The 26,035-nt window shown below is 40.3% G+C and overlaps 1 protein-coding gene across 8 annotated transcripts in view; it reads right to left on the bottom strand.

Annotated features, from left to right (window-relative positions):
• Positions 1–26,035, bottom strand: part of FREM1 (FRAS1 related extracellular matrix 1) — a 184,761-nt gene that overhangs the window by 88,722 nt on the left and 70,004 nt on the right. For all 8 annotated transcript variants that reach the window (XM_049895395.1, XM_049895396.1, XM_049895393.1 and 5 more), the window contains exons 8-15: positions 24,753–24,884; positions 20,860–21,204; positions 20,004–20,146; positions 8,883–9,079; positions 7,899–7,989; positions 6,431–6,598; positions 2,616–2,824; positions 23–116 (exon numbers count right to left, since the gene is read on the bottom strand). In XM_049895395.1, the coding sequence (XP_049751352.1) occupies positions 23–116; positions 2,616–2,824; positions 6,431–6,598; positions 7,899–7,989; positions 8,883–9,079; positions 20,004–20,146; positions 20,860–21,204; positions 24,753–24,884 (1,379 nt within the window). The remainder of the gene's footprint in view (positions 1–22; positions 117–2,615; positions 2,825–6,430; positions 6,599–7,898; positions 7,990–8,882; positions 9,080–20,003; positions 20,147–20,859; positions 21,205–24,752; positions 24,885–26,035) is intronic.

Here is a 26,035-nt window from a genome sequence, read left to right on the forward strand (position 1 = left end):
AGGGAGGAAAGCTTCTACCCACCTTGATGTGTAGAACAAATTCTGCGGAATTTGTGCCATCTGTGACCTCCAAGAGTATGTCATCCTGAAGAACCTCAGATCCATCATGCTGATACCTATAGGAATGATACTTGTCACTAATATCTAAGGCCACTGTGAGAGTCCTTTGAGATGAACAACAGAAGAGCTCTTCCCTTGACTTGGCCTTGAGAGGCTATGTGTTTGTGTGTTCAAAACCAAACCAAACAAAAGCCAACATAATCATGAAGTCACGTATTTAACTACTGAACTATCTCTGAATAGAAGAGTCCATCACGCTGGAAAAACATGCTTTATATACACTTGTAATTTGTCTCCAAATAAAAAAGCAGTCCTTCAAGTTGCCACCGTGACCACTGGAACCATTTGGTTTAGCTCTGCCTACTTGTAAAATACATTGCGTGGGCCCAGGGGGACCCTAAGACTGAGCAGTAAAAGGGGAAAGTGAAACACTGGGTGGATTTTGATGATTCCGGCCTCCCTTCCCCTTTTCAAGGCTAATCCTTCTACAAGTGCTCAGTCTCTCTTCAGCTCTTCCCTAAAATCTTGCTCTGTGAATTACTGCCTCTTTTCTAGGCTTTTTCCTCTTTTGTTTACTAGCTCTCTTCCTCTCAACATATGAAGATCCTTGAATTTCTCCCGGTCTTAAAAATAGGGTTGCTGTGAGTCAGAATCAACTCGACAGAATGGGTGTGGTTTGATTTTGGTTTAGGTCTAGCTTTGGCCGTAACTTCCTTTAATTCTCAGCCATGTTTCTTGAAAAAATTGTCTAATTCTAGGTCTTCCATTCATTCTTCAGCCCACTGCAGTGCTACCTGATAAGTTCTAAATATCTGTTAAATTGAATTGTGCCGTATTTTTAGCATGTCAATAATCTGTCAAGAAACTCAGGAGTGAAAATAACTCTTAAGAATTGAGTAAAGTCCCATTTTTAAAAAAGCATATACATTGAACATATAGAATATTTACATATGAAAAAATAATCCCATGGCTAAAGAGTATTTACTCAGAACTATTCTCACTCACAGGCTGAGTAGGAACTCAGGTTTAGGATTCTATTCCAATGGTGAGGAAGGCCCACACTCCCCACCCATATCCCTCCCACACACTGTTTCCTATGTTTTATTTTGATATCCTCCCCATTGTTTTAATTAACAATCTATTGATATATGACATACTAATGCTCTTTTACCATGCCAATACCCCTAAAAGGGCTAGTGGGGCTAAGAATTTTTTTTTTTTTTCTCCAAAACCTGGCTCATTCATATACTAGCTGATCAATCTTGGGAAAATTCTTCACTGTCTTTGAACCTTGGTTTCTTCAACAATAATATGAGACCATAACCATCTATTTTGTTGGGCTTGATTGCTGGGAAGCTTAAATATAAAAATATAATTGCAAGCCCAGCATAGTGTTTGAATTATACGTATTGGCAAATGTTGGTACTTTTCTTCCTAACCATCATTCACTCCCTAAACAGACCTATCTTTCTAACATGTAGTTGAGAGCTGCATCTTTGAAAGCCCCACAGTACTAAGTTTAGTGGGAAAACTAGGAGACTAGGTTGCACAGAAGCCTCAGTTTATTTCCCATAAATCCACAGCACCAGAAGAGTCTTTCAATGGTAGGTGATGTCTCCAAGTTTCCTCAGTGCCAGCACATAATGAAAGGATTATGAAATTACTCCACCAAGGAGCATGGGCTGGTCTGGCTGAAACTATAAATCAACAATGTTAACTAAACTGTGGTCAGATTCAAAAGATTTTGCTGTGCACAAAGCCTCGTTCCTAGCCAAGTGTGGAGCTAAGCATTTGATGCCTAATGCCTCTTGTTATACTGTATCAGAAGGGCCAAAATTTCTATCTATAAGCTGAACTTGTGAGTAAGAAATTAGCCAGTATATCTGTCTACCTGACCATTGCTCTTGAGTAGCTTGCATTGTTTCTCAGAGAAGTTATTTTACTGTGTTTTAGAGAAAAGTATCTTATAGCATTGGATTAAGTAGAGGAAAAGAGAGATGAGGGGAACTGCTGTAGGATCACGAGGCAAGGATTGCTCCATTCCTGACTGACACAGACCCAAGAACTACTCCATGCCCTACCTACCCAGCCTACCCTATTTGTTCACCTGCAAATCCCCACGACAGTAGAGACATTGGTCAACAGAGTTCTATCCCAGAGTTTCCAGTGTTATAAAGTTGGCTTTACTTACAGTCAAATTCAATCATATAAATTAGCCTCACAGTATATTTCAGTGTATATTCCTCTAGTGTGACTATCACCTCGTGTGATATGCGTGGTTTTAGCAAGTTTAATATTTATGGCCATTAATTTTTGTTGTTCCAATATCCATAAAGTCATTCCCACTGGTATGGCAAGCCAGAGGGGAATAAAATTCCTGGAGGTCAATGAAAAATGCATAATTTCTTATCTTCAACTGAACCTTTGAAAGTATTAAATGACATGTCGGTACCCCTCAAGGAATTGGACAAACTTTCTCTTATTCTGCCTCACACTGGGTCCAGGTGAGGAGTCAAGGCATATAAAGAAAAAAAAAAGTGATGAAAAGTTCTAACCTAATTTTTAAGGCATGAAGGTCTTCCCAAGAAAATGTGCTTCCCGTGTTTAGAGGCAATCCATTAAGTTCCACCCTTCCATGGAGAGGTGGTCGCTGGAGGGAGAGGTAGATATTGTCCAGCTTGGTATCCGCATCAGAAACCAGAATGTGTTCTGTGCTGATGACACACTGACCTCCCTCTGCCACTCTCAGAGGGTTGGTAAAGACCTGGGAAGAAAAAAGGAAATGAAGCCTTGTTACAAGAGGTATCCCTGAAGACCAGTTCTAGCTGCCATCGAGTCTGATTCCAACTTGTGGCGACCCCATGGATGTCAGAGTAGAACTGTGCTGCAACAGAGTTTTCAAAGGCGGATTTTTGGGAAGTAGTTTGGCAGGCATTTTTTCAAGGCATCTCTGGGTGGCCTTGAATCTCTAACCTTTCAGTTAGCAGCTGAGTACGTTAACCATTTGTACCATCCAGGAACTCTGAAGACCGAGTTCAGTAAATCAGTACAAAATTCTCAGTACCATCTTTACATGCCAATACTTTGTCAAGAATGTGGTAAGGGGACAAATTCAGAGGTAGACATTTTGGCCAAAAAAAAAAACTTTTTACTAAATGTTTTCAGCAAAACAGATGTATAAACCAGAAAATATCTTAATTTCATATATCTCAGACCCTGTAGAGTAGAGTCAGCAATCAAACTGGTTGCTATTTGTAATGCTCAGTGAGAAAAAATTAACTTTCGTCATCATATACACACTGACTGCTGGCACACATATACTTTAATCTACAAAATAAACATAACTATGTCAACTTCCCTTCGGGAAAATGATGCAACTCTATTTTCCACCCTAAAAATTCTTACATGTTTGAAAAATTGATTGGGGGCTTTTAAGTTTCAATTTGTAGTATTTTAGATTAAAGATTTCATAGGAATTGGACTTTTAAAAATATTGGATTCAAATAGTAAAGCCATAAAGATAATCTTCTCTAATAGAAAAACCCAACGTTCAACTAATAATTCATTTATAAGTGAAAAGCAAGGTAGAATGGCTTGGGGTATTTTATCACCATGCTGAGGGCAGGCAAGACATGTTCCATGGTCCAGTACATTTAGAAAACAGTTACATAAAATACCCTCACCTTGGAGATTAATAAGGCACATAACCATATTCAAGACCCTGGGATCCTGCCCTTAACTCTGTGAACACTTTAGCCCATAATTTCCCCAAATTTGTACGGCACATAGGTGAAAGCAAGCAGACACTGCAAATCATGGGCCATGAGGCGCTCCACAGATGGCCCAGAGTGAGCACTCTGCCGATGGGAGTGCACAGCCTTCTCCAAGGAAGCAACTGGACTCCTCTGAGCAGCTGCTGCTCTCAGAAAGGAGAAGAGTTGGGAAAGGAGGACGGAGGTACAGGCAAGGGAAGAGAAGTGGGCGAGTGAAACAGCAGCAGACCTCTGCCCTATTCTCCTGCCCAGCAGGTACACTGTGGACTGGAACTCAATCCCATGCTGTCAGTGCATCCAATCATGTCCCAAAGGCAGCCCCCTGGATAGTGGAAATTATTAGACCTACAGCCATCAGACAGCGGCCTCTACTCTTTAATAAACTACTTACATCAGCAAAGGAAAACATAAAGACAATGGTCTTCTCATCCTACAGCCACCCCCACTCCATCCTTCCCAAGCACCCCGTTCTCCTTTTGCCAAGCCTACATTTTCACTGCTTGCAGGAATAAGAAAGATAAAGAACTCTTGTTTAGGGAAGGATATGGGTAGTGCAAACAATTTACAAGTACAGCTGCTAACCAAAAGGCTGGAGGCTTGAGTCCACCCAGAGGGACCTTGGAAGAAAGGCCTGGTAATCTACTTCCAAAAAATCAGCCACTGAAAACCTTATGGAGCACAGTTCTACTCTGACATGCATGGGGTCACCGTGAGTCAGAATCAACTCGACAGCAACTGGTTTTATTATCTTTAAACAAAGACCCATGCCTTCCAGCCTCATTTTCCCCTGAATTGCATCCATTAATATCCTGAGATGTTGATGTACCAAGGAATATATTTTGCAATACAAAGTAATTGAAAAAAATATTTCAGGGCAACTCATAAAGCTATCTTGCTTCTGCTCATTAACCCTTGGCTTTTCAGTCCCTGCCTGGATCCAGCAGTCAGGTTTCAAGGGCCCCAGGTTAGCTGGTGTCAAAATCTTCTTCAGTTATCACTCAAACCAGCTATCAGTGGAGACTTCACATCAGAACATGGCTCCTGGGAGTGATTTCACTGAAGCTACTAATTTAGTTTTATTTCTAATATCCTCAGTTCTCTAAAGCATTATTTCATTTCTCCATATTCTCTAAAAAAAAAAAAAAAGGAAGAAATCATGTCACTTAAGCCTCACGTCCTCCTAACTATTTGATGTGTCTTCAAAGGAAGACCACTTTTCCCATTGCCCTTTTTAAGTTCCTTCACAAATCATCCTTCCCTTGCCAGAGGCTTGGACCGCTTTGCATAAAAGACCATTTCTCCCTCATTGTTCGGGCAAAGCTTTAGCTTCTTTAGATGCTGGGCTATTTCAGAACCTGTATTTCATGCACAGAAAAGGATGGTCTGAATAAAATCTTATCCAGTAAACTCAACAAGGGTACTAAACCGTTTTCACTGCAAAGAATATGATCTGGCCTCAGACAAGGCAAGTATGAAAGAATAGAGCTAGTTTAGGTTCATCTGTGTGAGCTCCTTGGCATTTCTTCTACCAAATACTGCAAACAGCTCACGGACTGAAGGTTCAGGCCAGTGAAGGAGATGACTGTGGTGAGCTGGGCGGGACTGTGGTGGGCTGGGAAACACACACCCTGTCCAACTGCTGCCATGGGGTATGTGAACCCAGCATTGCCAGAGCTCCTAGAATTTTACCAGAAGCCAGAAATCTTCTGATGTCTAAGTGTTGGTAGTTAATTATTTTAAGACATTGTTTAGACCCATCGAAACACTTGTGTGTGTGGGCCCTCAGTGTGAGGCCTCTGCCCCACAACCTTGCCTAGACATAGAGATGATGAGGAGTGACCAGGAAAGAGAACACCCGTGCTTTCCTGGCCATATTCCAGAAGGTCATCTTTCCCTAGGGAGGAGAGATGTGTAGGTTCGGGTCCCCTCCGGCTTGTAAGGAATGGGTAATGCTACTTTGCCTTTCCACTTGTAAAAGAAAAAAAAAAAAAAAACCAGTACATTGAAAGCCACACTAATTAAATTTAGCACTCTGATGGGGGGTAGGTAGGCAGGCAATGGAATAAACTCTTGATATGAATTCCAACCTCCCCGATAAGATGCATAAGGTAGCACTGTCTCTGCAGTTCTGTTTTAACGAGAGACCCAAGTCCTTTAAGGCTTACATAAACACCGGGCAGTGGGACAGGATAGGACAGAAGTTGCCATCTTAATTCATTTTGGAAAATTAAAGAGCGTCTTTGGATTACAGAGCAGAATAACTGGCCTGTGGTGAAAGCAAATAAGCCCCTCTGGTTGCTAAGAGACGTATAATTGAATCCCCTTTCCCTGATCAACATGTGAAACTCAGCAGAAAAGAAAGGAAATGAAAGAGATTTTGTGAAAGCTTTGAAAATAACTAGGAAATCTCACCTTTTAGATAGGAAGCCCCATGGAAGGTGAGAGGCTCCCCTCCCCCCGCTTTTTGTCCTACCCTGTAGGCTGGAAAATAAAAGTTCTTTAAAATAGCCTAAAGAAAGGTTATCATTGCCAGCAACTCTTAAAGTCTTTCTTTTTCTTTCCTTCTTGTCTTCCTCCGTACCAAACAGTGTACGTACCTCAGGCACTTGATTGTCCACTGGGAGAATGGTGATGTTAAAGCAGATCCCATGCAAAATGCCACCATGTTGGTTACTGATGGAAAACGTGAACTGGACATGTTGGGGATGAGGGCCTATGTCTTGCATGGGTGGCATGTAGGCCACCTTCATATAGTTCACAGCATGCTGCAAAGCAGAGTAAGATGGACATGTGGGTAAAATAATCCGGAACTTTCAGAGATCCAGGTCCCAGAGGACTGTTGTGTTAACTGATACTGAACACACTATCAATTTGGAGATTCCAATGAGTTCTGCTTTATAAATTGCATTTTCTACAAACCAGGAGAGAAAAGGACAAAGAAATCAAGTAAATGTCTATGAATCCAAGCGCTTGAAGCCACCCAATTCTATGAAAGACAGGAGACTTGCATTTCAACCTAGCTCTACCAAGTAGTAGCTGTGTGGTATTGGTCAAGCTGCTGTTTCCTTATCTGTATAATGAATAATAGTACCTACCACATAGGGTTGACGTACATGTTTACAACCTGTAACTGCAATGAAGTTAGACATAATTAGCTCCAAGCCACAGAGGTAGACCACTGCTGGGTCTGCTGGAGGAGGCGGAGGGCTGATGAAGGATTTGGATGGTAGTATGGTATTAAAAAACAAAAATCCGACACCGTCAAGTCAATTCTGACTCATAGTGACCCTGCAGGACAGAGTAGAACTACTCCATAGGGTTTCCAAGGAGGGCCTGATGGATTTAAACTGCCAACCTTTCAGTTAGCAGCTGAACTCTTAACTACTACACCACCAAGATTTCCAGTAGGCTGTTGGGTGAACTCAGTTTGGTGGAATAGAGACTTATGCATCATGTTCCCAGATCAGACTCCCACTACTTACAGAACAGTATAAAGCCTGTGCTAAGTTATAACAAGATTTTGAAATCATATCCAGCTTGGTCAAACATTTTCACATAGATACTGCCTGTTCAGTGGAAACAAGCAGGCAGCATTTGTGACAGATGTCGAAGGACATTTCCTGACTGCAACACTAGCAAGGCCATACCTTCTTAAAATAAAAAAAACCCAAACCTGGTGCCGCTGAGTCGATTTTGACTCACAGTGACCCTATAGGACAGAGCAGAACCGCCCCATAGGATTTCCTATAGTATAATCTTTACGGAAGCAGGCTGCCATATCTTTCTCCTGTGGAGCAGCTGGTGGGTTCAAACTGTCGACCTTTTGGTTAGCAGCCAAGTGCTTTAACCACTGTGGCACCAGGGCTCCTTCATACCTTCTTAGAGGACACTTAATCACACCTGATTAAGGGGGAATAAAGACTGTTTTAAGTCTACGTAAGTTGAAGATACCACAAACTGCTGATCACTTACCAATTAGCATAGTTTTTGAAGGGAAGTTTTTACAAGGTATGTTGAGATAAAAACCAAAAAAAAAAAAAAAAAAATTCTAGCATATTATCATACCTGAGTGAATGACCTCAGCCCCAGGGCTGTAGGGTTTTTGGTTAGCTTTGGTATGCTGTCCACCAGGAATAATTTCCCAGCATCCAAATGTCTAAACAGAAATATGAAAAAATAAATTAGCCAGATTTCCAGGTAAGAAAAATTAAATCAAATCACCAAGAACCAAATTTCCAACACCTCAAAGACCCCATCATGCGAAGAAGTCACATCCTCCATCTTTATAAAAAAAAAAATCTTTATAGTCCTTCTTTATTTTGGGGAGTTTTAGTCTTAAGTCTAATATCATCAATGCCATTCCCATGATGAGTGCAAAAAGCATGTTCAGAATTTTCAACCTTGATATTATGAATGGGAATCAGTATTCTCATCCTAAAAATAATTCCTTGTTATCATGTACATGACTTTAGCCGAAGGTATTTTCGTGTCACTTTTCTGGATGGGATCAAAGAATATGACCATTTCATGGCCTACAGTAACTAAAAACAACCTTATAAGGAACTCAATCAGTTCTCCTAAAAAGGAAAAAAGAGCATTCTCTTTAGAAAAGGGGGAATAAAGACTGTTTTAAGTCTACATAAGTTGAAGATACCACAAACTGCTGGTCACTTACCAATTAGCATAGTTTTTGAAGGGAAGTTTTTACAAGGTACGTTGAGATAAAAACCAAACCCAGTGCCGTCAAGTCGATTCCGACTTATAGCGACCATATCGACCATATAGGACAGAGTAGAACTGCCCATAGAGTTTCCAAGGAGCGCCTGGCGGATTCAAACTGCTGACCCTTTGGTTAGCAGCCATAGCACTTGACCACTATGCCACCAGGGTTTCCTTGAGATAAAAGGAAATGCTAAATTGTGGGTATCCATTCTGTCTGACTAAGCAAAGTAACTCAACCACAGTGCTCTGTGTTAACATTGTCAACTCTCCAACCCTAGACCACAACCCTCAACTAATAACCCAGGTGATGACTTCTCATGGAGATACCTGTGGCTAACAGAGAAAAATGGAGGCGTTGTTATTGTGTAAAGCAGTTCCCTCTCATAGGATTCTGTATCTATAAAATGTAGCTGTTTCTTAGTTATGTAGGCCACCTCGGTTTCCTTGACAACCAAATGCCGAGAAACTCCAGGAGCCTCTTTTGGAAGCTGGTCATCCACTGGCGTAATATGGATTGTCACCACCTGGAATGAAATATTTGCACCATTAATCTGAAACATGAAAGCTCAGGTGATCGTCAAAAACTGTAATATATAATATACCTGTTGCTGTTGAGTCGATTCTGACTCATAACAACCCTATAAGACAGGGTAGAACTGCCCCATAGAGTTTTCAAGGAGTGGCTGCTAGATTCGAACTGCCAATGTTTTGGTTAGCACCTGAGCTCTTAACCACTATGCCACCAGGGCTCCAATATATAATATACTTCTGTTGAAATGACCCAGGAATTATTAAGAGTGTAACCCAAAAATGAAATATCCTCCACCCATTTCATGTTATATTTTAACACTATAATTAGTGATGAGCACTATAGAATGGGCAAATAATACACAAAATATGTTTCTCATTTTATTTCTGCCTCTTCCTTCTACCAACAACCTATGCTTTCCCTGGTACCTCCCCCCACTCAGTCACTGATCCTAGAATGTCAAAAGACATAACTTTTGGTTTCTCCTTCTCCACCCATATACAACATGTCACCAAGTCCCAGGGTTTCCACTTGAAATTTTTCCTTTACTGTGACTGCACTCCATCTCCCACCCCAAGTTCATTCCCATGCTAGTAGCCCCGCTCCAGCTTTCAAAATTTCTTCCTTAGATTATTGCACTAGCTTTCTGACTGTTAGCCCAACTTTAATCTAGGCTTTTCTCACCTTTGTGTTATCTTAGGAGCCCTGGTGGTGCAATGGTGAAGGGCTCAGCTGCAAAATGAAAATTTGGCAGTTTGAATGCACCCAGCAGCTCCAAGAAGAAAGACCTGGCAATCTGCTCCCATAAAGATTACAGCCTAGAACACCCTAAGGGGCAGTTCTACTCCATCACATGGGGACACTATGAGTCAAAATTGACAACCAGGTGGTGCCCATCTACCACCACTGACTGCTCTGACAAGGATCACAATAGAGGGTCCTGGACAGAGCTGGAGAAAAAAGTAGAACAAAATTCTAACTCAAAAAGAAACACCAGACTTGCTGGCCTGACAGAGACGGGAGAAACCCTGAGAGTATGGCCCTTGGACATCCTTTCAGCTCAGTAATGAGGTCACCCCTGAGGTTCACCCTTCAGCCAAAGATTGAACAGGCCCATGGAACAAGACTAAAGGGGGACACCAGCCCTGGGGCAGGGACTGGAAGGCAGGAGGGAACAGGAAAGCTGGTAATAGGGAACCCAGGGTTGAGATGGGAGAGTGTTGGCATGTCATGGGGTTGTTAACCAATGTCATAGAACAATGTGTGTACTAACTGTTTGATGAGAAACTAGTATGTTCTGTAAACCTTCATCTAAAAAGTACTATAAAAAAAAAAATTGACAACACCTAACAACAACAGTGTTATCTTGGGAGTTTCAAACAATTAAGTCCTCAGCTACTAACCAAGAGGTGCCTCAGAATAAAGGCCTGGCAATCTACTTCTGAAATACCACAGCCATTGAAAACCCTATGGAACATAGCTCTACTCTAACACACATGAGTCAGAATTGACTTGACGACAATTAAATTTTTTAGTGTTATCTTTAAAAATACACTAGTCAAACCAGGTCTTTCACTTCCTCAAAAAATCTTAAACAACAACCCAGGAGGTACAGAACTATTCAACTCCTTAGCATGGCATCAATGACCCTCCATAGTTTAGAGACACTCTATTTTTCAACCTTATCTTTTACTACTTTTCAACATTACCCCTGCACTCTAGCTGCACACAACTGATCATGCCTTCACCCCGAGCACGTTGTTTCTGAAACACTCTCACCCTGGGAGGCTCTTCTGTGAAACTTTCCGCAATTGCTCAGTTGGAATTATTCTTTCTACATTTTGCTTATCCCTCAACACACATTTTTACTTCATTATCTTGTATTATTAGGTAGTGGTTTACATGTCAGTATCTCTCCTAGACAAAAGTTCCTTGAGAGCAGGATCACAGTATCGTGCAAACCACATGGAATTTGGAAGTAAGCAGAAAATTCGAATCTTCAGTATATGGCTTATTAGCTATTTGACTTTGAACAAGTGCTCAACTTCTTTGAGTGTTAATTTTCTTATTTGTGTTAATAAAAATACCAACAATCTCCTGGGGTTGTTATGAGGATCAAATAAAAAAAAATATATACCACCATGTAAATAAAATGCCTGCACACAGTAGGTGCTCAGTAAGTATCACCTTCATCCCTGCATCTCCACAACATCTAGCACAGTGGTTTGTATGGAGGAGGCACTTCATCCATGTTCGCTAACTGAATGACTTGTCATGACCAATTTGTGATTTCAAGAATTCCTAAAACCACATTCAGAGGTTTGGGTCATGCTGGAATGCAAGGAGATTTTGCCAAATAGCCTTTATCATCACTCTTACTTTTTTTTTTTTTTACAATAATCCCCTATTTGTTGTGGAAAAGCAATTACTTACTCTCCCTGGAAATTGTACAATTGCTGGGCATTACAGGCCTTTAAGAGCCCTGGTTGCACAATGGTTAAGCACTTGGCTGCTAACTGAAAGGTTGGCTGTTCAAACCCACACAGTAGGTCTGTGGGAGAAAAGACCTGGCGATCTGCCTCCATAAAGATTACAGCTTAGAAAGTCACATGGGGCAGCTCTACTCTGAGTCAGAAATTAACTTGACGGCACCCAACAACATGGGTCTTTGCAAAGCCTGCCTCATGAAACCATTCTTACTCTGGTTTTGATCTATTTTAACATTGTCACTGAAGCACAGATCAGCCATGCCTATTTTTAATATCGTTCACAACACTCAATTTAAAAAATGAAGAGAATTTCTTTTTAAATTGACTTACAAAGCAAAAACTAAAATGTGGTTAAACTTTTGCTATGATATAGAAAAGACTGGAATATCAGCTCTGCCACCTACAAGCTGTGCTCCCTGGGTGAATTCTTTAACCCCTTTGTATCTCAGTATTTTCCTCTGTACATTGGGGATTATAACAAAGGCTATTAATGTAATGTGTTATCAGCATCAAATGAGATAGCTAGTAGTACAGTGAGTGCCTGGTACTTAGTAAGTACTCGATAAATTAACTACCTGTTCCCATCCTTTCATTAATTTTACAAAAGTATACAGCATGTTTACTACTCCATTATGAAGCATTTCAATAATTAAAAACTAAAGCCAGTTATCAACATAAAGGAACACAACGACAGTCATTTCTCCAGTCTCCTGGAGTCTGTGTCATGATTTTTTTTTTCTTCCAATTATAGCATTTTGCTAATCTACAAAGTTCAGAAATTCTCTATGGGACCACCCAGCCATAGTGCAGATCAGTGAGCCGCCCCTTAATTGAAAAACTGGATTTAATAAGGAAACAATAGTTATTGTGCCTTCAAAGAGACCATTTTCTATGCTAATTTATTCTCCAAAGTGTTCTTTGTGTAAAAAACAATGTTTAAGCATGCTCTTTTTATACCCCTATAGTAATTCTTGGTGGGCACATTTTTCAACATGTGTTATGATTGCCGAACTTGATGTGTCTGTACATACTTACGCATGTTCAAACAGTTATTGTGTGTGTGTCTGTAGATGAGAAAAATCTCATTTTACCAAATTCCATGGAGAAATAAAGTGTTCTCATTGTACTGAAATTCGGTTGTAAAATTAAACATCAGTTCCCAGATAAACAGCGAAAAGTTCGTGTTCAAACCCATCGCTCCTGTACACAGGCTTCCCCTCAACTTCCCCCCAAATCCACTTGTGGCCGTGCACACCCTTGGACAGACTTGTAGGGGTTCAGAACATAAAGTGATACATCAGGATACACAATGAAAAACCCAGACCTTGACCCTCGGAATCAGGCTCACAATATGATACCCAGCCCGCTGTTGTCTGACTTTACTGTAGACCCGGGTTCCTGATCCCTTGTCTGCTCCAAGGTCTGATTCCTACCTGCTCTTTCTCCTGTGTCTTCCTTTAAGACCATCCAATTCTACTTCCCAGCCCTTGGGAACTAGTTCCAATGTTAGTCTTGCCCACCCCACTTTCTGCTCTGACTTCTGATAAATGTGTACCCCAGGGTGCCTGCTCTCCCACTTTCTCACTCTTTGTGGGTTTTCTTGCTCCTTTTTCACTTCACTCACAGGCCTTTGTGACATCTACGTCCTTTCTTTCTCTATCTCCTAGTCCTCTTTCTGTCTCTCTCTTCTGTCCTTATGATCCACCCTCCATTTCATTTCTAAGATTATTCTTTCCTGGCTTCAGGTCTCTTAAGTCTTACATGCTATTAAGCCCTCTATCAAGTAGAATGAAAAAGAAAATATTTTGCAAAAGTAAAGTGAGGGTAAGGCTTTTTTTGACGACAGTCATGGCAACCAAGACAGAAAGAGGAAGGAGATTTTTTGGTTATATGTAGACATCTTTTTTTCCTCTTTTTAGGATTTTATTTATTTATTTAATTGTTTTTAGGTGAAGGTTTACAGAGCAAATTAATTTCTCATTAAACAGTTAATACACATATTGTTTTGTGACATTGGTCATTGGTTACCAACCTCTTGATCTTGGGCTCTCCATTTCCATTCATCCAGCTTTCCTATTCCCTCCTGCCTTCTCATCCTTGCCCCTGGGCTGGTGTGCCCATTAAGTCTTGTATACGTGGTTGAGCTACGTGTATTATTGTTTGTTTTATGGGCCTGTCTAATTTTGGGCTGAAGGGTGAACCTCAGGAGTGACTTCAGTATTAAGTTAAAAGGGTGTCCAGGGGCAACAGTAGACATCTTCTTGATGTGTGTACATTTCCCAGAGGGGCATCCAGTTGGAGAGTATGAGGGGAAGTAAGGGGCACTTTCTTCTTATGTAAACTCCTTCCTGCTTTAATTAGATTGGTTCTCACCTGAGAAAATACTCATTAACTGCCTCTATGAAAGAAAGCATTCTAACAATATGGCCTAAAGAATGCTGGGCCTGAGTTTAATCCTGGATGACCATGGAACCCTCTAATCACAAAAGCTACACCAAGAAACCATCTTATCTGAACTTTCAGTTGAATAGTTAAAGTTAAAGATTTGCTGAACATTTTAAATATATTTTTATTTATAGGACATGATTGGATACTTCTCGAGATTTAGGATGCAATAATCCAATGGACTAGAGGACCATTTAAGTCCTTTAAAAATTTGGGTTTCCATAATAACATCAGAGTTTTAACACACAAAACCTTTACCAACACAAACACTGTTTTGTTGCTATGTACACACTAATTTCTAGAAATGCTGACGAATAATGCTGTATACATATTCCCTACCCATCTCACTCGCTCCACAACCCCTCACCAAATGTTTGAGTCTTCTTATTTCTCCTAGTTTCAGTAAAAGTTGAAAAGAACCAGAGTTCACTTTGGGAACAACAAACAGTTCTTGAGATTCTACTCTGAGTCAGGTACCCAGGTCTAATGATACCAAAACCAAACTAAAGCCACTGCCGTCAAGTCGACTCCAACTCATAGCAACCCTGTAGAACAGAGTAGAACTGCCCCCGTAGGGTTTCCAAGGCTATAAATCTTTACAGGAGCAGACTGCCACATCTTTCTCCTGAAGAGCAGCTGGTGGGCTCCAACCACTGACCTTTCAGTTGGCAGCAGAGCTCTTTAACCACTGCACCACCAGGGCTCCTTTCTAATAATACAGAGATGCATAATTTGGGGTTCTGACAGTCAGTGAGCTCAATGTTGATACAATAAAACATAAAATGTTCTCACATTACAGTAAGTTCAAGAATGAAGATATGTATAGGAAGATACTAAAGTACATAAAAGGATCAGCTGATCCTGAGCAGGAGGTTGTGAGTGGGGGCATCAGAGAAGGGTTCTATGTAGCTGAAAGTAGGTCCATAGTCCAAAGAGAAACTAAGTTTAAACTACCAAAAACGAAAAGTCAACATCACCCTGAATGGAGAGAGCCTGAAAACATTCCCATTGAGATCAGGAACCAGACAAGGATGCCCTTTATCACCGCTCTTATTCAACATTGTGCTGGAAGTCCTAGCCAGAGCAATTAGGCTAGATAAAGAAATAAAGGGCATCCAGATTGGCAAGGAAGAAGTAAAAGCATCTCTATTTGCAGATGACATGATCTTATACACAGAAAACCCTAAGAAATCCTCCAGAAAACTACTAAAACTAACAGAAGAGTTCAGCAGAGTATTGGGATACAAGATAAACATACAAAAATCAGTTGGATTCCTCTACTCCAACAAAAAGAACATCAAAGAGGAAATCATCAAATCAATGCTATTTACAGTAGCCTCCAAGAAGATAAAATACTTAGGAATAAATCTCACCAGAGATATAAAAGACTTATACAAAGAAAACTACAGTACACTTCTGCAAGAAACCAAAAGAGACTTACATAAGTGGAAGAACATACCTTGCTCGTGGATAAGAAGACTTAACATTATAAAAATGTCTACTCTACCAAAAGCGATCTATACATTTAATGCAATTCTGATCCAAATCCCAACGACATTCTTTAATGAGATGGAGAAACAAATCACCAACTTCATATGGAAGGGAAAGAGGTCCCGGATAAATAAGGCATTACTGAAAAAGAAGAACAAAGTGGGAGGCCTTTCTTTACCTGATTTTAGAACCTATTATACCACCACAGTAGTCAAAACAGCCTGGTACTGGTACAACAACAGACACAGAGATCAATGGAACAGAATTGAGAATCCAGACATAAATCCATCCACATATGAGCAGTTGATATTTGACAAAGGACCCAAAACAGTTAAATGGGGAAAAGACAGTCTTTTTAACAAATGGTGCTGGCATAACTGGATATCCAACTCCAAAAAAATGAAACAAGACCCATACCTCACTCCATGCACAAAAACTAACTCAAAATGGATCAAAGACCTAAATATAAAATCTAAAATGATAAAGATCATGGGAGAAAAAAATAGGGACAACATTAGAAGCCCTAATACATGGCATAAACAGTATACAAAACATTATAAAGAATGCGCAAGAAAAACTAGATAACTGGGAGCTCCTAAAAATCAAACACCTATGCTCATCCAAAGACTTCACCAAAAGAGTAAAAAGACTACCTACACACTGGGAAAAAGTTTTTAGCTATGACATTTCTGATCGGCGCCTGATCTCTAAAATTTACCTGATACTGCAAAAACTCACCCGCAAAAAGACAAAAAACCCAATTAAAAATGGGCAAAAGATATGAATAGACATTTCACTAAAGAAGACATTCAGGTAGCTAACAGATATATGAGGAAATGTTCATGGTCATTAGGCATTAGAGAAATGCAGATCAAAACTACAATGAGATTTCATCTCACTCCAACAAGGTTGGCGTTAATCCAAAAAACACAAAAGAATAAATGTTGGCGAGGCTGTGGAGAGATTGGAACACATACACTGCTGGTGGGAATGTCAAATGGTACAACCACTTTGGAAATCGATTTGGAGCTTCCTTAAAAAGCTAGAAATAGAACTACCATACGATCCAGCAATTCTACTCTTTGGAATATATCCTAGAAAAATAAGAGCCTTTACAAGAACAGATATATGCACACCCATGTTTATTGCAGCACTGTTTACAATAGCAAAAAGATGGAAGCAACCAAGGTGCCCATCAATGGATGAATGGATAAATAAATTATGGTGTATTCACACAATGGAATACTATGCATCAATAAAGAACAGTGAGGAATCTGTGAAACATTTCATAACATGGAGGAATCTGGAAGGCATTATGCTGAGTGAAATTTGTCAGTTGCAAAAGGACAAATATTGTACAAGACCACTATCATAAGAACTTGAGAAATCGTTTAAACTGAGAAGAAAACATTCTTTCGTGGTTACGAGAGGGAGGAGGGAGCAAGGGTGGGAGAGGGGCATTCACTAATTAGATAGTAGATAAGAACTACTTTAGGTGAAGGGAAAGACAGCACACAATACAGGGGAGGTCAGCACAATTGGACTAAACCAAAAGCAGTTTCCTGCATAAACTGAATGCTTTGAAGGCCAGCGTAGCAGGGGCAGGGGTCTGGGGACCATGGTTTTAGGCGACATCTAAGTCAACTGGCATAATAAAATCTATTAAGAAAACATTCTGCATCCCACTTTGAAGAGTGGCATCTGGGGTCTTAAACGCTTGCAAGCAGCCATCTAAGATGCATCGATTGGTCTCAACCCACCTGGATCAAAGGAGAATGAAGAACACCAAGGACACAAGGTGATTAAGAGCCCAAGAGACTGAAAGGGCCACATGAACCAGAGACTACATCATCCTGAGACCAGAAGAACTAGATGGTGCCTGGCTACAACCGATGACTGCCCTGACAGGGAACACAACAGAGAACCCCTGAAGGAGTAGAAGAGCAGTGGGATGCAGACCCCAAATTCTCATAAGACCAGGCTTAATGGTCTGACTGAGACTAGAAGGACCCCGGTGGTCATGGCCCCCAGACCTTCTGTTGGCCCAGGACAGGAACCATTCCTGAAGCCAACTCTTCAGACATGGATTGGGTTGGACAATGGGTTGGAGAGGGATGCTGGTGAGGAGTGAGCTTCTTGGATCAGGTAGACACTTGAGACTATGTTGGCATCTCCTGCCTGGAGAGGAGATGAGAGGGTGGAGGGGCTTAGAAGCTGGAGAAATGGACATGAAAAGAGAGAGTGGAGGGAAAGAGTGGGCTGTCTCATTAGGAGGAGAGTAATTGGGAAGGTGTAGCAAGGTGTATATGGGTTTTTGTGTGAAAGACTGACTTGATTTGTAAACTTTCACTTAAAGCACAATAAAAATTATTTAACAAGAAAAAAAAAACCTACCAAAAACCAGAAGAGGCAGAATGTGGAAAAAACATACCAGATGAATTTTACCAAGCATAGTGCTATGGTATCAACGATTTTAATGTCTCCAATTAACAAGAATGTAGCTGATCTCTTTTAAGATGTCATGTGAGAGATTCTTAGGATGATGTAGTCCAGAAAAGATGAGGGAAGGAACAAAGCAATGGCAGTAGCATGGGGAGGTAGAAGCAGAGAAGACAAACTGACTTGGTAAGACTTGCTCAATGATGGCTTATGCAGATGGGATAGAAAGAGGTCCAGAATGACTTTAGAGACTCTAGCTACAGTAGTTTTGTACAAGTTTTTAGGGAAATAAACTAAACATTTCTGGACATGGTGAGTTTCAAATGCTGGTAAGACATCTATGTAGAGATACCAAGTAAAGCAGTGGATTCGAAAGTCTGAGCTGGAGGAATATTTAGGCACAAAGAAAAGGTAGTACCCCAAAACAGGGCAAGTCTGTAGAACTCTCTCTCTGAACACAACTTAAGAAGATGAGAACAGAGAAAAATGTAATTGTGACTTCTTCCTGAGAAACCCATCATCATAAACTTATAACTGGATATACAGAGTTTAGTCTGCTTCAATAATGTATTCATTACCATGGTCTGTATTATAGAGGAATTTGACAACTATGTTTGTATGAAAAATATGATCTATAGAATATATAACAACAGAAGAGGAAAAACGAAGCCCTGAGCTGTCCATTTTTAAAAAGGCATGTAGTCTGCTAAAAGCAACATGGTATCCTAGACAGAAACATAAATCAATCTGAATAGCTACAACAGAAAATGTAGAAATAAACCTTATGAATAGTTACTATTTTGAATGATCAAATCAACTAAGATCTAGTCTAGAAATAGCATAGAATACATTGATGAAAAGAGGGGTACGAGTTATAAAGGAGTTGACTTGTTAGTCAACACGCAGATGAATAAAGTTTTTTCATTCATTCTCCATTGCTTCACATGGGTGACTCACTTCCTTCGGTTTCTAGGCTCTCTGGCATCATTCTTCCTAATCACCCCCTTCTGTTATCTTCATCTTGGCACACAGATGAATCTCAATCACTTATGCATTGGCTAATGCCAGTGACGGTGACATTATGAAAAGATATTATATAATCAATAGGACACATGCTGTAAGTAATCATTCTAGAGCAGATCTGAGATTTTCTTGGATGTCTACACATGCTACTCTCTAAGATTGTTGTTGTTAGGTGCCGGCGAGTCAGTTCCGACTCATAGCAACACTATAGAACAGGGTAGAACCGGCCCATAGGGTTTCCAAGGAAACTTTCTAAGCTAATAGGTATAAAATGCCTAGTAAAAAATACTGTACATTGCAGGTGATCACTTAATTTCAGCTGTACTTTTTCCACCCCCTTCTTCACAAGGAGTCTTTAATAGTTATCCAGATTCTACACTGACTCCATTTTTGTGATTCCTATATGATGAGAATGTTTGCTCAAACCTATTCCTGCATTCTGTATATCTAAATGATATCCTTAAATGGTAGTAAAATTCTTAGTCCTTCAAAAGCAACAATAAATGATAGCTAATGCATTTATTGAATACTTATCATTGGCCAGAAAGTTCTCAGTACTTTTACATATTATCTCACTTATCCTCCCAATCACTCCCTAAGGAAGGTTTACTATTATCTGTTTCACAGAGGAGGAAACTGAGGCACATGTCAGTCAGTTAGTTAGTTGCAAGGTTGGGAAAGAAACATAGGCAGTCTAAATCCAGAACCTATACTTTAACTATTATGTGTAAAATAAGTCAGTGTTTTCTTGAGCTCTAGGAGGCAACCAATTTTGTAAAGTGTTCAATGAAAAAAGGTTCCCATGGTTAAATAATCTTGGAAGCACTGCATTCATGGAAATTTTTAAAAAACTCTTTAGAAAAGTAAATCTTTCAGTAGTCCTATTGCAAAGAAATTTGCCTAATTTTGCTTAATCCATTGCTTTTCAAATTTTGACTCTTGAAACTTATTTTCATGTAGTTTCTAATAACATCTCCTACAATTAATATCTTGGACAAGACTTTGGGAAAGCATTTAAAGATGGTCTCTTACTTGAGTCACTGAAAGATTTGGAGGTTCATGGCTATCCCACAGGACAAATTCAAAAGAATCTTCAAAGATTTCTGCACCAAAGTGACGGTAGTAAATGATCCCATTAAACAGGTCTCTCTGAAGGAAGCCAGGAACAGGATAGCCTATTGGGTCCACAAAACACCACACAATTTTATAAGATTCTACCAGGTGTTAGGGTACAATGATATTGTACTTAGCTCCAAAAGTCTTCTCTATCTAGTATGCTGCATGTACCCAGGGAATCCTCATTAGACGCTTTTATCAAACTCGCAAATAGTAAAGCAGAAAAATTAAAATTGTTATGCCTGTCTTATAAAAACTGAATTTGAAAAAAAAATTTTAAGTAACATAGTCTTATTTCAAATACACAACACTAACTACTAACTACTTGATCCCTATTTTGCCAAACTCATGAACTACCTACTTTAAAAAGTAGTTATGAAAATGGTTGTAATCACATGTAAAGAAATGTTATTCATGAAATTACTTTATCAAGAACCAAGAATAGACCAAACATTGCCCTTAAGACCTATTTGTAATATCACCTTTCTTGGCTGACTTAACTCTTCATAGTTACGGCTACCTTGAGACCCCGGTCTGGCACTTTCTAGGTGTATAAAAAAAAAAAAAAGATAGCCTTGGACAAATCAAATTAACATCTCGAGTCTCAAGTTCTCCACCAATAAAATGGGAATAACGATAGTATCTTATCTCATAAAATTATGTCCACCTTAGCACAAATTCTAATACAATTTTAGCAAACCCATAAGTGTGCATAGAAAGTTCTCTATAAAAGAATAAATTCCATTCAAACTCTTAACTGCCTGGAACTTACCTATCAGTCCAGGTCCTGGCTTCTTCATGATCTCTCCAGCCTGTGGGGGTTTTGTGATATTAAAGAAGATGTAGTCATCACTAGAATCCATGTCTGAAGCTCTCAGCATAGAACCCTGGATCAGTATAGTCTGTCCCTCCTCCAGTTCAATCACGACATTGGTTATAAGGAACGGCGGACTATCATCTTTGGGCAAGATGTTGATGGGAAACTTATGGCGGATGCTGTGGTGGCCATCGAAGATCCTAAAGACCACAAAGTCTTTGGTGGAATCACTGTCATCATGATGATAGCGAACAACTCCAGCCTGTAGGTCAGCAACGGTGAAGAGAAATCCTTTTCCACCTGATGGAGAGATCAGAGATAGAGCCGACTGAATGAGGGAGAACAGAGGTGGTAGCTGTAGTGAAAGTACCATTGCAGAAGAGAGCCTGAAGGAAAGAGGTGCCCATACTTCCCTCATCTAGGAAACCACACAAACCTGGTTTTGAATACTGGCTCTAACTCTTACTAGCTGTGCGAACTTGGACAGGGTATAATTTATTTGAGACTCATCTATAAAATAGGGATGTTGTTGTTGTTGTTGTTAGCACCCATCAGGTTGGCCCCCAACTCATGACAACCCCACGCACAGCAGAACAAAATGCTACCTGGTCCTGCACCATCCCCATAAGCAGCTGCAGATTTATAGGGTTGTCATTGGCTGATTTTTGGAAGTAGGTCACCAGGCCTTTATTCCTAGTCTGTCTTAGTCTGGAAGCTCTGCAGAAATCTGTTCAGCATCATAGCAACACACAAGCCTCCACTGACAGGCAGGTAGTGGCTGTACGTGAAGTGCATTGGCGGCACAGAAGGCGAGAATTTAGCAGGAAACCACCATTGCCCTCCAAGAATAATACTACCTACCTGATGTTCCATAGATCTGCAGTTCAAATCTACCAGCCACTCCTTAGAAATCATATGGGACAGCTCTACTCTGTCCTATAGAGTCACTATGAGTTGGAGTCGACGCCACAGCAACGGGTTTGGTTTTTTGATTTTAATATTCCATACTAAGGACTAGAGCAATTAAACAGTAGTAAGCCTACAATAAATGGTAGTTATCCTTCAACTCATCGTCATTCTCTGTGGCAGCACTGCTGTGGAGAAGTGGTTCTCACTGTGGTCTCAACTCAGCAGCAACAGCACAAAGAGTAAAGTTGTTAGAAATGCCAATTCTTGGGCCGTACCCTGTTGTTACCTCTGTGTGCCCATGAGTTGATTCTGACTCACAGCCACCCTATAGGACAGAGTAGAACTGCCCCACAGGGTTTACTAGGCTGTAATCTTTACACGAGCAGATCACCAGGTCTTCTCTCCTGTGGAGCTGCTGGTGGGTTTGAACTGCCAACTTTTCGGTTAACAGTTGAACGTCACCAGGGCTCCTTCAGGCCCCACTTAACTTACTGAAATGGGAACTCTAGCAGGGACCTAGCAATTGTCAGTTCATCAGGCCTCTGGGTGATTCTAATACATGCTAAAGTTTGAGGATTACTGGTTTAAAGGCTGAAAGCTAGAGCTCTGATAGCAGTCAGCCTGGGCTCAAATCCCAACTCTGCCATGGTCTTCTAGATGCATGGTCTTAAAAAGTCAGTTTAGCTTCTCTGAGTCTCAGATTCCTCATTTGTGAAATAGGAATAATAATTATGCCTCACCCTATAAAGTATCTGGCACAAAGTAAATGTTTTTTGTTTGTTCATTTTTTGCTTTTTAAATTTTTTTATTGTACGTTAGAGATGAAGGTTTACAGAGCAAACAAGTTTCTCATTAAACAATTAATACACATATTGTTTTGTGACATCAGTTGCCAACTCCGCAACATGTCAACATTTTCCCCTTCTCAACCTTGGGTTCCCCATTACCAGCCTTCCTGTCCTCTCCTGCCTTCTTGTCCTTGCCCCTGGGCTGGTGTGCCCATTTAGTCTTGTTTTGTTTTATGGGCCTATCTAATCTTCAGCTGAAGGGTGAACCTCAGGAGTGACTTCATTACTGAGCTATAAGGGTGTCCAGAGGCCATACTCTCGAGGTTTCTTCCATCTCTGTCAGACCAGTAAGCCTGGTCTTTTTTGTGAGTTAGAATATTGTTCTACATTTTTCTCTAGCTCTGTCTGGGACCCTCTATTGTGACCCCTGTCAGAGCAATAGGTGATGGTAGCCGGGCACCATCTAGTTGTGCTGGACTCAGTCTGGTAGAGGCTGTGGTAGTGTGGTTCATCAGTCTTTTGGGCTAATCTTTCCCTTGTGTCTTTGGTTTTCTTAATTCTCTCTTGCTCCAGACAGGGTGAGAGCAGTGGAGTACCTTAGATGGCCGCTTGCAAGCTTTTAAGACCCCAGACACTAATCACCAAAGCAGAACATAGAACATTTTCTTTATAAACTATGTTATGCCAATTGACCTAGATGTTCCCCGAGACCATGGTCGCCACAGCCCTCACCCCAGCAATTTGGTCCCTCAGGGAGTTTGGATGTGTCTACGGAGCATCCATGACCTTGCCTTGGACAAGCTGTGCTGGCTTTCCCAATACTATGGACTGTCTTACCCTTCACCAAAGTTACCACTTACTATTGTCTATTTAGTGTTTTTCCCTCCCACTCCTCCTCTCCCTTGTAACCATCAAAGGTTGTCTGGCACAAAATAACTCTTAAATAAGTGTTAGAAGAATTTTCTACCTTCTCTGAGCCTACAACATCATTGCATTATGGGCTACCACTCCCCATTTCATCTCTACAGTATTAATAAGCATTTCTTCAATTACTGCACGAACTATTACAATGGCTGTACTAAAAAGCTCCGAAGAATAAAGGTAAACACTAGGGTAATGGACACTACTAGTTACTTGCCCAAAAGCCACTTTCTGTTTCTTTCTCACTACCAGAACTCAGCTTTTTTTGGAATGGCAATATAACAATATTAAAATACTGAGTTTCCCAGATTTCCTTGTACCTAGGGGTAGCCATGTGACAGAGTCTGGTAAGGAGATATAAACCATAGTATGAGTATTTTCATTGTCCCTTCTCTCTCTTCCTGCCTCGAATACAGATGCCTGGAGTTGTAAGCACCATCTTGTGACCAGTGGCAGATCGGAAAAGAATGTGCTGCACTGAACATCATGGGAATGGAATGCCTACCTCTGGGCAACCTGTCACATGAGGAAAATAACTCTTCAATTTTTAAGCCACTACAGTTGGGTTTCCTTAACATGCATGTGAATACCTGCCTTAACTGATCCATGCAGGCTTAAACTGTTCTGAGATTAGGAAAGAGGATTTATCATGAATTCAGCATGTTATTTTTAATTTCAGAATTCCCTAACCATGAATGGTGATAAATAAGAGCTATCTTTCTGCTTTACAATTAAGCAGACCAAGAGGATAATTGAATTAAATCCTCTGAGCTCCTTACAAGGGATGTGCTATATTATCATAAACGTCCACAATGAATTTATTAGGGCTATTATCTTATTAACTACCATCTCTGTAATTATAAATTCAGTTCTTTAAAATTACGGTAACTACCACTAATAACATAAATTAGAGGGAAGTATTTTGTTATACAACTGGGAAAAGATAATTAGTTAAGAGGCAATTTAGAAGGAGTCCAGTGTGGCATCCGGAAAGCACAACTGAGATTCAAATAATGAGCCAAGCACAAGGTACCACTCATAAATGGTTATCCATTGATTTGAGCATCCTAACATGAAAGCTGATAGTGTCTCCAGATTTTCTGGATATGACAAGTTCATTTAGAAATAGGGCCCAAGAGATGCTAAGTATATCCTGTTAACCATGGTTTGCTTTTGGAGAAAATACTTCTTGGATTGTTTTTCTCTGGGTTACAAAGTTTGATCATTCACCTCTTAGTGTAATACTTCCATGTAGTAGTCCATCAACGGTGACTAGACGGACAGCGCCAATGTCATCATTGTCTACAATCTGAAATTGTTCCCAAGTGATAGCCCGAGATTGCCCCTCCAAGAGATTCAGACCTACAAGAGAAAACAGAATTGTGTTTGGAAAATTCTATGGCATGCCAACAGGCCCATTTTAAGAAAGGATTCATGAATTTTCACTCATGAAACTATCTAAAAATAAATATATTCAAAAGCTTTTCAAGAAACTGAAATTTAGTTTTTATTTTTAGTAATATTAACTCCAATCTGACAACCGCTTTCTTTCAAGATTCCTTACAATCTGTTGACTCCTAGGTCTACTGGGTTATGAGAATGGTTGAATAATGCTACAGCTCCCTGTCTCTAACCCGAGTGCTCAGTCCTGAGTGTGTATTCTTCTTGCTCTAACCAGCATTTGCCTTCTCTGCACATTTCCTCCAGCATGCTGAGTCCTTTATGATATACCCTTTAGAGGTATAATTGTGCCAGAAAATAAATTTTGAAGGAAAAAACAGACATTTTATTCACAGAGGACTTTAGTTCATTAATGTCCACAATGAATTTTTCAAAGACTACATCCAAATATTTTAAGTGGGCAAAAGAGAGGTGCTTTTGCATACAATTTATGAAAGTATCAGTAGCCCACAGGATAGATAATGGAAAGTGGTTTCAGAGGCAAATACAGAGCTACTATGCTAGAAGGATGTTTAATGGTATTATACCTGAAATGTATGACACTTTACAATGTGGGCTGGATTTTAGTTTAGACTCTAATAAGGAAATAATTTTTTAACTAAAGGAATTGAAATAAAACCTTCTCCTTGGACCCAGCATGTTAGACGAAATGTGCACAGAGGGCAAGTGCTGGTCAGGGTGAGAAGAAAACAGACTCAGGACTGAGCACTCAGGTTAGAGACAGGAAGCTGTAGCTTCATTCAACCATTCCCGTTACTCGGTAGACCTGGGAGCCAACAGATTGCAGGGAATCTTGAAAGGGAGCAGAGTTTTTTTTTTATTATTATTAACTTTTATTGAGCTCCAAGTGAATGTTTACAAATCAAGTCAGACTGTCACATATAAGTTTATATACACCTTACTCAGTTCTCCCACTTGCTCTCCCCCTAATGAGTCAGCCCTTCCAGTCTCTCCTTTCGTGACAATTTTGCCAGCTTCCAACTCTCCCTATCCTCCCATCCCCCCTCCAGACAGGAGATGCCAACACAGTCTCAAGTGTCCACCTGATACAA

The sequence above is a fragment of the Elephas maximus genome, chromosome 9 (assembly GCF_024166365.1).
Source record: "Elephas maximus indicus isolate mEleMax1 chromosome 9, mEleMax1 primary haplotype, whole genome shotgun sequence".
NCBI classification, from domain to species: Eukaryota; Metazoa; Chordata; class Mammalia; order Proboscidea; family Elephantidae; genus Elephas; species Elephas maximus.